The 13,656-nt window shown below is 31.5% G+C and overlaps 1 protein-coding gene across 1 annotated transcript in view; it reads left to right on the top strand.

Moving 5' to 3' along the window:
* Positions 1-13,656, top strand: part of LOC148621699 (dual oxidase 1-like) — a 40,491-nt gene that overhangs the window by 14,069 nt on the left and 12,766 nt on the right. The window contains exons 9-21 of the mRNA XM_088576342.1: positions 532-646; positions 1,130-1,223; positions 2,896-3,068; positions 3,804-4,000; positions 4,628-4,773; positions 5,307-5,489; positions 7,477-7,587; positions 8,812-9,029; positions 9,373-9,558; positions 10,051-10,276; positions 11,358-11,451; positions 11,980-12,161; positions 12,523-12,619. Coding sequence (XP_088432468.1) covers positions 532-646; positions 1,130-1,223; positions 2,896-3,068; positions 3,804-4,000; positions 4,628-4,773; positions 5,307-5,489; positions 7,477-7,587; positions 8,812-9,029; positions 9,373-9,558; positions 10,051-10,276; positions 11,358-11,451; positions 11,980-12,161; positions 12,523-12,619 — 2,022 coding nt within the window. The remainder of the gene's footprint in view (positions 1-531; positions 647-1,129; positions 1,224-2,895; positions 3,069-3,803; positions 4,001-4,627; positions 4,774-5,306; positions 5,490-7,476; positions 7,588-8,811; positions 9,030-9,372; positions 9,559-10,050; positions 10,277-11,357; positions 11,452-11,979; positions 12,162-12,522; positions 12,620-13,656) is intronic.

The raw sequence follows: 13,656 nt of genomic DNA, 5'->3' as shown, positions 1-13,656 counted from the left end.
AGGGGGAAAATTGATCAGTTTGGTGAGACTGATCTATGCTGAAATTTTCATAAAGATCTGTTGCTCAATGTTAGAGTTATTGCCCTTGAAGAGAGAAAATGACGATTAGAGATTTATTTATAATATGAAAATCAGGAGGATAACTAAGATGTTCTGTATTGATTGCTAGTAAATGATTCTTGTGACAATATTACTGTAAGGTCAAGAGTCCAGCTTTAGAAAACTATATAGACTTTTTTTTTACCAGGTGAGCGATTCAGGCTCTCCAGAGCCTCTAGTTTCACATATCCTATAAACTGAAAAACAGTTTAAATATTTCATTTACTTATTACTTCAATAATGTAAGGGCTAAAATGAAATGTATTTCATTAAAACAATGATATAGTAGGTGAAATTTTATTCAGGCCTTGCAAGTTTGAACAAATAGTTTTACAAACTTAGGCTACAGATTTTCTTTGTGTAGTCATATCAGTTGTTGAATTTTTGTGTTATAAAATAATTAACATTTGAAAAGTATTTTTTTGTAACCAGAGGAGCTGCTACTACAGATAACCGATGCCCATGGAAACCAAGCAGTTTAAACATCCCGGGTGCACCGAATGAGGTTCATGCTCTAAGGCTATGTAATGCTTACTGGAATTCACAGGTAATTTCACTAACCTTATACATGTAGTACTTTTTGATTGCCTTTAGAAGTCAGGGGCCTTTACAATAACTATTTCAATAATTTCAAAGATATATACTATCATCTACCTTATTTTATTATTTTTATCTTGAAATACTTGAAACCCCCCCATTAAAAAATGATATTTATTAATATTATGCAGCTTTTATTAAGCTTCCACTTCCTTTCCTCTTGACCTCTGTCTAAGTTCTAACGTTAGATAAGAGTTTAATCAACTCTACTATGGGAACAATCCTGTTGACTGAATGTTTGATTTTAAAAGAAAGCAGTGGACATTTGTGTCCCATGGACACATTAACTCTAGGTTTTTGTTACATCCTACTATATTCAATGAATTTTTTTTTTAATAAATTCTATTCCATATTAAAGAAGAAGTTTTGAATAAATTGATACAAGCCACCATATTACAAATAGAGTTTAATATAACATGTATCTATTCTTCAGGAATCCGTAACAGAAGATGTTGACGCTTTGTTCAGAGGAATGGCTTCAACCTTAGCAGAAAGAGAAGATAACATAATGGTTGCTGATCTAGCAGGTAAATAGCGAATCTTATGGAAAGATTTTCCAATATTTAGTAAAATAAGTTTATAAATGATGCTAGGTTTCTGCCAGAGTGATTTTAGAACTTTCTCAGAAGAAAATGTGTTTACTGCAAATTATAATGAAACGACTAATGATTACAAAAGTATTGATGGCTGTTTCTCACTAAAGAGACAAGAAAATTCCTATTTTTAGCTTTGCAAGATTTCCCAATGTCACCAACCAGTTGAGACAGAACTTGTGCTTTTCTGTAAAAAATTGTCACGATTGAATAAAGAGTTATGTACTATCATATCTTACCGATAACAAATATGCGTTTGAAAATTCTTTTAATATAATAATTCTATTGAGAATTACCATTGATTGATTACTTCTTGCAGTTTGTTCATTCTGTTTTGAAGTGACCTAAATTTTAAAACTGTTATGACATATCACTGGCCTGATATTGTCATGATCAGATGTTAAATGCAGGTCATTTCAATTCAAACATTTTATCAGAAAATGTGAGAAAAAGAATCAAACACCAGCTTTTCTCCTGCAAGATTGGGAAATCTCAGACACCCTTGTGTAAGATGTAATACTGTTCTCTCCTGCAAGTTTGGGAAATCTCAGACACCCTTGGGTAAGGTACTGTATAGCTGGTAAATCTCTGATACCCTTGGATAAGATGTAATACTGTTCTCTCCTGCAAGTTTGGGAAATCTCAGACACCCTTGGGTAAGGTACTGTATAGCTGGTAAATCTCAGACACACTTGGGTAAGGCACTGTGTAGCTGGTAAATTTCAGACACCCTTGGGTAAGATGTAATACTGGTCTCTAACATGGCTCAGCCGAGCTAGAGAATGATTAAATCTTACCCTTGTACAGGTGTAAGATTCTTGATTTCTTACTCATTTTGAATCACTCTCATAAGGAACCTCTTTTGTTCCTGGTACAAAAAATTTTAACTATTGTTTAATTATTGAGTCTCAGATTTTTATTAGCTGTCTTTTGATATTGAGAATTTATTAACTGACTTTCACTGTTGAGATATTTATTTACTGTGTATTTAAATTGCTTTGCATTTTTACAGTTTGTTATATTACTTTTTATGCATTGTTCAATATTTCATTATTTTTACTTCACAATTTTTCATCACTACATGATTTTTTGTCCTTTTCAATAATTTTTAATTTCTGTTTGTTTCATTATTTTTAAGTTTGATAACAGATAACTTTTAACCTTCCATAAAACATCATTTGAAGTTTGTGTAAATAATTTTTATATTTTATTTGGATGACTGATATGATCATTTTAAATCTGGTTTTAAATTGTAAATTGCAACTTAATATTTTTTCGATTTATTTTTTTATTTCCTTTATTGTTCACAATTTTATTTTACTGTTAATTAAGTTTACTAGTTTCTGGGTTAATATATGTTTTTAATGTATGTTGTAAAGTGCTTCGAGTATTTTTTTGTAAATATGTAATGCACTATAAAAGAACCTTGTAATAATAATAATAATAATAATAATAATAATAATAATAATAATAATTTAAACCTTGCTATAACCACAGTAAAATTTTGCTTTCACTTCATCAGGAAAGTAGTTTTGTCAACAATACCAAGAAAATCATGTGTAATGTCTTGTTACAATTAAGTGTATGTAACTGACTTTCCTTCCAGGAGATGTATTTGGTCCACTAGAATTTTCAAGAAGGGATCTTGGTGCCATAAATATACAGCGAGGTAGAGACCATGGTTTGCCAGACTATCAGTCTGTCCGCGAGACCTTTGGACTGCCAAGGTTGCAGAATTTTGAGGCTATGCATACTGGCAATATTGATACAAATAACCAAGTATGTATTTATAAATAGACTTTAAAAGTGTCTTTTTCACATTCAAAAAAATTTGGATGTAGTTAAGTGTCATTTTGAAGTGCTTTCCTTCAAGCAGTGGTAGCTTTTCTTTTTCTATTTGTAAACAAATGGAGTTTAAGAGGTTTTATGAATCCTTAAGAAGATATCCAATTTTGATATTTACAATAAGATTTTTTGATGAACCTTTACATCTGGTATATTTGTTTTTTGGATATTTCTTGTTGTTTTAATTGTAACATGAATATGTATAAATATATATGGTATTTGAATAAATATTTGCATTTGCCTGGGTATTTCAGCAGAAAAGCCAGAAAAAATGACCTATATGCAATATATCCTTGTATTTGCATGAAAGTTATTATCATTTTTGGGAAAAAAAATTGATTCTGATATTATTGCGCTGTTGTCAAGATTAAATACAAAATGGTAAATTCTCATCGTTTCAAGATGGATTTTTTTTGTTGAAACTGCCAGATGAATATTATCTAGATGAGACTAATGTTGATAAACACAATTTTTTCCAAAATTAGATGGCTGAATTAGAACAGAATAAGCAATTAAGATGTATGTTGCACTAGGTCAAATATGAACTTTTAATATTGTTCTTTGATTGAACAATTACATTAATAATTTTACATGTATTTACTTACAGTTACTTCAATTTAATTGAAGATATTTCTGTTGGTAAGGATTTTTAACTTAATATTTGAATAGGCTATCCAGAGATTAAAGAATTTACATGCAAATTTAGGACTAAATACTACATCACCAGAAGATGTGGACTTGTGGGTAGGTGGACTTATCGAGACTACTGCTAATGGACCAGGTCCATTATTTACTGCCATTTTGTTAGACCAGTTTATAAGAGTTAGAGATGGTGACAGATTCTGGTATGAAAATAGACGAAATGGGTAAGTTTTGTACTGTGAAAATAGAATTGTAGATGAAACTTAATTTTATAGTTTTGTTGGTTATTAAAGGGTAGATCATAGCTATAACAATAAACATCTTTTTCAGAATATTGTAAATTTGTATGAAAATATCGTGCATTTTCATTGAGCAAATAATTTTGATGTAAAGTTGAAACTTTATCTTTAAACTATTCTAAAAGAATAAGGAAAAAAGATTTTTTGACAAAAAGAGGGCTCCTTTCAAGGGGAGATAATTGGTGGACAATTTCTCTATAGTTAAAAGCATGTTTTTTAGATATCAAGAGGAAATGTTTGGTGTTCCTTCCCATCCCCCTCCCCAATGAAGAAGGGGACATGGATTTGACACATTTTACAGGAGTTATGGGACTTCGTTGAATTTGAATACACTATAGGCACTCATTGTGGACAGAACTCAGTGGACACTGCTGGTCAGATTTAGTTTAAATTTTACAAAACTGTTAGTCATAATATGTAGTTGATCAGATTGCACTGCAATTTTGATTTTACAAATTTTACAAGAGTTACAGGTCTCATGCTCTTTTTTGCGGCATTTTGGGACATATAGTTGCATATATCAATCTTGTTAACATGACCTTGGTTTTACAGGTTGTTCAGTGATGCAGAAATACGGGAAATAGAAGGCACTACCCTTGGCGTTGTGATAGATAGAACAACAAATGTATTGGTAAACGGGCAGTCTGGGGTCACTGGTAATCAGGCAGAAATTCAAGCTGATGTCTTTATACACTCAGGTTGTTGTTTAATCCTTAAATGAAAAATATCCAGTATATATGTTTATATGGACATGTACATGGGTAACCCTAAACCTGTCAATGCTATCTTTATCAAGTTGTACAGGCCAGTCAAGTCTTTTGTTAATTAATTAATTGCCTTGCTCCAAAACATTTTATTGAACTAGTATTTATAAGATCACTCTGACTAAAGGTCCATGTTAGCGGTGACTGGTTGTCATTGACATTTCTTACTTTTCTTTGAATATCTTGTTACTGGATTTGTAGGCAGAAGACTACACCACAAGAATTAGATTATTGTGAAGCTAACTTAGTTTTACACACTGTGAAAAAAATTTAGGGACATATGAATTTTTAGTCATTGAAATCATCTGTTTAGTTCTGTATTTGTGAATCTCTTGATATCAAGATAGAACGTGATTTTAAATTTTAAATATTGAAATTGCATTCATTTGGTTCTTAAAGTAATTGTTAGCAAGAAATTTTTAAAAAATTGCTTATTAGAACCTTGAAATATTTTTTTTTCTTTTTAGGCAACAGTGATCCTTGTCCCCAACCAGCCCAACTTAACATCAATACCAGGATTCAAGTTCCAGCAAACGGCATTGAACGCACTATAATTGAGAACTGTACTGCATGGCAGACTTATGATTATTTCTCAGGAAGTGAGATCTGGTTCCCTTTGACTTTCTTAACACTTGGCCTTTGCGTTCCAGGTAAGTTTACACGACTACATGTTGTAGGTTGAGGTGTTTTTAGGTGTTAGTTTAAATATCATTTTTGAAGACATGAACCAGGCCTCCGAAATTCCATGAATGATATGAGCTTAAAACAATATGTTGTGTCTTTACCATAATGTTTATACAGTTGAATAAATGATAATATAGATAAAAATAATCACCAAGTTAAACTAAACCTTGGTAACCTTATTATGATAATCATAAGAAGGTTGATTCATACATCTGATACATACATATCACCATCCACCAACATACTTGAAGATCGAACGACCATTTTACTATAGCATTAATGTATGGCCTTTTCCATATTGGCCGTGTAACATGCCCGAGGTATTAGTAATGGCCATTACAGCCATTTGAGGCCATTGTTAGTACCAAGGGCATGTTACAGAGCCAATATGGAAAAGGACATGCATTGATACTTTTATTAGCTAACTTTATTTCAGGACATAGTCAGAGTCTATTATGAATACATTTGATTTCACCATAATTGAAAATAAGTTCACGTCTAGATGAATCAAATATTTATGAAAATTTTCATGAAGGTTTTGTAGTCTTTTCCAATAATCCCCCCCCAAATTGTAAATTTAAAGCACAAGATTAGACATACCTAAAAATTCAATATACTTAGTCCAAGTACCATTTTTCATCAGCTTTAAATATTCTAATCTAATTAATTGAATTATTAGGTCACTCTTAATTAAAGTTGTCACTTATTGTAAGAAATGTACGCCATTTTGATTTAGTCTGTAATGGTCCCGTATTGATGCACATTTTAAAATTTATAATGCATGGCTATGATTTTGTAATGACCGGCTGTAGGATTTTCCAGTTCGTAATGACTAGTTGTCGAAATTGCCTTCTCAAATAGGATGGGCATTTCTATGCATATTGTTGTAAATTGGTTAATAAAGTTGGTTAAACCTGAATCACAATGTCAATCAATACATTTATACATTACTGATTACAGAAGAATATGGTCGTAATTAGGTGAATAAACAACCTGTCAAGTGGATTACAATAAGCTGTCAAAGTAGTTAATATATTGTTGAGAAAACACACTTTTATTTTCTTTGCAATTAAATTTTACAATCCAGACTGATAAGTTTTCATTCTGAATAAAGTTGAATAAATAAAATTTGTGTTATTTATTTGTTCAACATGTCAATGCCTAAAAGGAAGCAAAATATTTAAGATTTTTGTCAAATAAGAGAAATTTTAGATTATGCTACTTAACATCATAATAGCACACAGCAGCAAATTGCTGTTTATTTCACATCGTTACGGGATTTACACGTTAAATGTAGAACTGCCTGTGATATTTCATCTGAAAAGGACTCTTATGACAACGACGATGAGCAGGGTATCCCGGCAAATTTTTATTATCCATTTATTCAAAGCGTAAATGAACAAAATATACATATATGACAAACAAAGCAATGTAAACAAATATAATAATATTTGAAACACACACAAAAAATTAAATTTAACTCCATATCAAATATATGTATGTCAAATTACACATTTTATCTTATGGATCTCAGTCAGTCAGTCATTACAATATTACTATCTTCAAGAAAACTTATGGTTTTTATCAAATCAGTTTATCGCCAAATTCATTATAACACCAATATCTGCCTGGACAGATAGTGGGGTTATAAGGAGTGTTTAATGTTTCTCCAAAACCATTAGGTTAAACCAAATTCTGACATTGGTAAAAGTTTTCAGTATTAACTATAAATTCTTTCACAGCAATCCATAAGCATGAAGAGTCTACCGTGCACCCTTTCCACTCATCCACTTCATGATATTTAAGTTACTCTGTACCTCACATCCAACCAAAAAATATTCTTGGTCTTATATTTTTATTCTTGGCCATCAAATATACTAAGATTGCTTTAAGTCTGCTAAATCATACGATCTACTTGTTTATGTGGAAAATTGTATTTCTATGTTTTTTTAGCAACTATTGGAATAATGCTCTGTCTGGCTAAAATAAGAGAGAAAAGTTTGATCAAAGCAAGACAAAGAATTGCAAAGAAAGAGAAAGCAAAGGAACCAAACACATATTTAGGTAGGTTTAGAACACATGTACTGTCATAGCACAGAATATTGCCTTAATATGTTGTATAACTAGAATTGATATGCATGGTGAATATGTCAAAGAGACAACAACCCCACCAGGATGAAAACATGCAATAGAGGCACTCATCTCTTAAAACAAAGATAACTACTCTAATTAGCAATTTTGATTGAATATTTTTGAACCAATTGACTGATACGATGGGTTAAAAAATGAAATTAGGGACATAATAGTTAGGGAATGAGTTGAACATTACATGTTTTGCATGACCAAAAAAGCAACTTGCTGTCTATTAATACTTATTTTATATGAAAATACCCTGTTTCACTATAAAAAAATCAGTAAGTGTTTTTTTCATAGTTTTGAATGTATGAATTTGGTATATATTTAATGTACAATAATCATTTCATATGCTTTTAAAAATATTAGGATTGTGTAAGCGTACAGAAAATAATAATCATGACACATGCAATAGTTAATTGACATTTATACTTGATACAGCATACAGTTACATCTGTCTAAACTGTACTTTTTGATATTTATTATAATGATAGGTGTAGTTAGGTGTTTGGTTAGTTCAGTGTCAAAATACTTAGGTATTGACATAAAGGGGTTTCAGAAGATGCCTGCTTTAGACAGGTTTCCATTTTGGACTGGTTTCCAGTTTATTTAGGGTTTGGTTTTAGAAACTGTATTATGTTTTAAATGTTTCCAATTTTTTCTTTCACCGTGTTGTTAAGTGTAAGTGTTTGTAAGAATCAGGCAAAATGAGAAAAATCAGAAACATGTATGTCAAAATCCCACCCATTTGACAATGTAATATTATTCAAGGATACTTTCTCTATTATAAAAGGCCAACATTTGATCTCTGCGGCACTTGGCTTTGCTCAGAAATTTTTCAATAGAATCTTAGAGTTATCTCCTTTGAAATGTTCATTTTCAGTGCATTTCAATGAAATTGTAACTCAATTGTCCAGCATGATATGGAAAATCTTGTTTGTTTCCCTTGATTCTGATGGTGAAAATAGTCAAATTACACTATCAATATGATGGTCTTTTTCATACCATGTTTCACCTACTGCCTGATTCTTACAGGGACTGACACTTAACTATTTTTTTCTGTAGTTTTTCTATTGACACAATTATGATAATATGTATTCAAAATAAGTACATTTGTATTATCCTGTGTAATATCGATGGTTTATATTTTTTTAGCTATTGAGTGGTTAGGACCAACTGAAGGGGAACGAAATGTAAAAATTAAACTGGATGATAATAGAAAGAAAATTCATGTCAGTGACCGCCGCGGGAAGCCATTGCGTATGATAGACTTACGAAGTCGAGAGAATAAGACAGTAGATAAACTCCATATCTGGATTTCTGAGGACACTGGTACTGTTATATCTGTCAGAGCCGAAGGGGAAATAGACTTGGTAAAGAATAAGTTGTTAAGATGTGCACATAGGGAAAACATTTATCATAGTCATTGAGTACATTTCCCTTTCTGATAATTTGTTAAATATATTGTTTGTTATTTGAGCAGATGAAAACTTGCTAAATATTCATCATTTTCACTGAAAGGAAAGCAAATCATGGTTAAACTACAAATTCACAAAAATAGTAACTGATAATATAAAGTCTGATAATGTTCAAGTGTTTTATATAGCTTTAAACTATAGAATTTGACATGAATTAAGTTGAAAAGAGAAACATACTAATAACATTCAAAAATTTAAGACATGACTAGTTTTTGGAGTTTATATGCTTTTCTTACAGATGTTGAAGTTTGCTGATGCCATGGATAGACAAGAGTTTATACAAAAATTGGAGACATTTTTGAGAGGCATAGGCTTGTCCTTACAAAAGGTCAACTTTAAGGAAGAGGTTATCAAAAAGAATGCTACCACAAGGGAACAAAGACAGAAGTTATTGGACAAATTCTTCAGGATTGTTTGTTTGCAGGTAAAGAAAGTGTGGAGTGCAAACAAGTTTTGGATATACCTTCAATGTGGTTTTGTTGTTAATTGCTAGATTTTGGTTTTGGAGGTTGTGGATTTATTCCCAGATGTACCGATACTAAAGACTTAAAAAGCAGCACTCACTGCCTTTTAGGCAAGCATGTTTCCATGAAATTGAGTGATTACTGGTTGGTCTGGAATAAAATGTCTGAGCAGGTTGACATTGAAGTAGGGTTCAAGAGTGTGTTTTTTTTAATTTCTTATATATGACAATTTTTTAGATTTTAAAATTATATGCAAAATTTAAGCATATTCTACCTTTGACACTTATATAGATGCAATGAATAAATGTATCATATAAACCATATAGTGATAGTACCATAATAATATTGACTGTGAAGAGGTTAGATCAGTATTGGAAAATGCTTTGTGCTACATGGTATTTCAAAAACTTATTTTTATAGGCCTTCATGGTACATTTATTTACTTTTTCCAGGCTTTCAAACATGCTAACATGGATATGATGGATGTTGGTATCCTGGATATAGAGACATCAAAACAGATTGCTGATATCCAGTTGACTAGGACAGAATTTGCCGAGGCTCTGCAACTCAAACCTACATCACTCTTTGTTCGCAACATGTTCATGCTTGTCGATGCCGATAGAACTGGATTCATAAGCTTCAAGGAGTTTCTTGACTTCTTTGTGGTTTTGTCTTCAGGTGAATATTTACATGAATGTTTGCTTGATATGGAAATCAAATCCTGTTTGGTTGCTTTGTTCAATAAAAAAAAATAGTAATTCTTCGACATGAATAATTTTACTATACCCATCTGGTAAAGAACCAAACCTATCCCCACTGAAAAGTGCTATCATATTGACCATTCATGTGACTACACTCAAGTGTAGGTAGTCACATTTGTTATTTTTCCTTGATTATCCTTCACTTAATATATTCATTACTTTTTGGACCACCCGCCACCATTAGACAAGTGGGGGTATATGGTGATATGGGTGTCCTTCCATCATTCTGGCTGTCAGTCCTTCATTCTGTAACAAATACCTGGTACTTCCGTCTCAGATTTCTTGGCTTCTACTTGAGGGAATGATTAGATATTTAATATATGGCTTATGCATGAAGACTTTTACAGAGTCTCCCCTTTCCAGTTTTCTAGGCCATTTCCTTCCTTTTTTCCGACTTAGAACTTTTACAGGTGGGGTTCTTGGAAATTTTCTGTAACAGATTTCTCAGCATCCATTGGAAGGAATGATTAGATTTTTGGTGATAAAATGATTAGATATATGGCGATGTAATGATAAGATAAGCTTTTAAGATATTTCTATATGCAGATTACAGCTTTATATAAAATATTATTTAAACTATTTCAAATTTCTGTTATTGGGAAGAAACCATGAAGGCTCTTACGACATTCACTCAACCTTAAACAATTCAAGGTTACCCATTACATGAACATAGCACTTTTGAATATAATAGGGATGGATTTTGATAATATTTCGAAAAGGCAGTGACCCAATTAGGGTTAAAAATACCATAATTTCTTTAAACATTAAATTTTCATTCCCAAAAAGTCTTCTTTTTTTGGTTCTGTACCTAGTCTACGATTAAGATTTCTGTGTACAAGGTCATTTTTAGGGAAGCGGAGGTATAGATTTAATGAGCCTTGCTCACAGTTTTACTAGTATTTATTTTTTTTTATTACCAGTATTTAATAATGCTTGTTTCATTGAAAAATTGTGATGATATTCTGTTAAGAGAATGTTAATCAGTTTGTTAATTACAGATGATGGTGAAAGTAAGGTAGAGATGATGTTTAGAATGTATGATACAGCCAGGCGTGGTGTTCTAACCCAGAAACAGTTTGCTCTCATGATCAGGTAAGAAAGTGATCAAGTTTGATGAAGATTTTGTGCATTCCTTTAACCTTTGGAATAGTTTATGTGAGAAATTCTCCTAATTGACACTGTCTCACGTGGAAGATTTTTATGTAAAAGTAAGTTTTTTTTAATGGAAAAATTCAATTATTTATTTATCAATTTTAATAAAAAAAAAAAACTCCCACAAATCTTACATTTTCATGTGGGAGAATCCAGATTTTTCTTTGATTTTGTGGAGTCTCCCCTAAATGTGGGAGGGTTAATAGGTATGTTAAGTTAGAAATAAATCATATATTTGTAAAAATGGAATATGGTACAATTTTTTAAACATTTTTTAAAAGAAATCACTTAATATAATTGTTCTGCTTTTTTTTTCATATTTGTAATTGAGATTTTTATATTGTGACAAAATGATATTTTTTTGTCCTATTATTTTCATGTTATGATCTACAAAAAACTTCAAACATTGTGTGATTCTTACTTAACTGACTGACATTCCATAGTAGCTATGTTTAAACTTGTTTGCAGATCCTTATTAGAACTGTCAGATTCCTCCCTTGAAGAAAATCAGCTAACTCAGCTGGTTAGTTCTATGTACAGAACAGCTGGTGTAAGAGAAGGCAGTGACATGACCCTCGAAGACTTCAAGAAGATATTCACATCCAAGGAATATGCTCACACTCTGGAAAAAGCTACTCTGAATCTTGAAGGTAATGGATTACAGTTTATCAGTTTTGTTTTTTTTCAAAATCACTGTTCATAAGGGATATAAATTACATAGAATGTGCTGTATAATTAAAAATAAAGGGATGTAACTATATAAATGACAATAAAATACAGTTGAAACCATTGGATTTTCAATGTGAGTTATCTCTTAAGAACAGGCAGATTGGAATTAGTGTTATACATTTCATCATACAGACCTATAAAGCAACTTAATAACAAAAATATATATGTGTAGCCTTTGGGGGAATATCACATATTACAGAATTTGCATGATTCTTAACTGGAGTACTACTTAAGATTATTGTATTTTGTCAAAACAAATAAAAAATGATTATACTTTATTAGGAATTACTATGCCAAGTAAAGAAAAAAGTAGTGCACCTGGAAGGAAAATGACTTTGAAGGAAAAAGGATCTACTTTAGTTAGGGGATACAACACAATGTAAGTAAATATCAAGGTCTACAGCACTTTGTGAAATTGTTAATTGCTTTGACTTCTAATGATTTAATATGTTAGCAGTATTCTAGTAATTTAGCATGCAAATGCTGTTTATTCACCACTGATATATTCACGCCACAAATGGAAGAGGTAGGTTTGGCATGCTGTAAAACCTAGATTTAACCCACCATTTTGTATGAAATGCCTGTACCAAGTCAGGACCATTGTGGTTCCAGCTATTCCAGTGATGTAATATCCTTTTTTGTCAGATTTATTTTGGGCTTGACTTGATTATGGATTTGATTAGCTTTCGGTAATTTTGTTGTTACACTTATTTCTTGCAAAACATTAGATACCATCATCTCTATTATGCCCATAATTCATGATGTTACACAGTTTATGTACACAACATTATTTTTTTTTTAATTATTCATTTTTTTTTCTATTTAAGTCAACTCTCTAAATAGGTAAACTCTAATCATCAAACTTTAAAGAAAACAGCATATTTTGAAACCTATTCTTTTATCACTGGATCTACCACAGGTATATGGTCTCATAACTCCTGTCAAGTTGACAATCAAAGTGCTACCATTAGCTACCATATTTTTGTCCCCAGCCGCAACATGGAAGGGGACTTACAGGTGTCCATGCTTCTGTCTGAACCTTCTAGGTGCAACTTCTCAGAGACTGCTGAATGGATTTTGTTCAAACTTTGTAGTTAGGATTGTTAGTCACCATATTTATTTGATCATATTCAACTGCCATTTTGATTCAGCAAATTTTAGGGGAGTTATGGGACTTTGTTGATTTTTTACTAATGGTTCACTATAGGAAACCTTTGTGGAGGCATTTCCTTAGAAAATGCTGAACATATTTTGTTCAAACTTTATAGTGTTGTTAGTCACCACTCAACCATATGTAGATGATTATATTCAACCACCATATTGATTTGTCAAATTTACAGGGATTATGGTTTTATGTTGATTTTTTACATGGTTGACTATAGGAATACTTTGTGAACGCAACTCTTCGGAGACTGC

This window comes from Perna viridis, chromosome 3, assembly GCF_037379345.1.
Source record: "Perna viridis isolate PV_CMFRI_1.1 ecotype Kerala chromosome 3, ASM3737934v1, whole genome shotgun sequence".
Taxonomy (NCBI): domain Eukaryota; kingdom Metazoa; phylum Mollusca; class Bivalvia; order Mytilida; family Mytilidae; genus Perna; species Perna viridis.
This window is presented reverse-complemented; position numbering and strand designations above follow the sequence as displayed.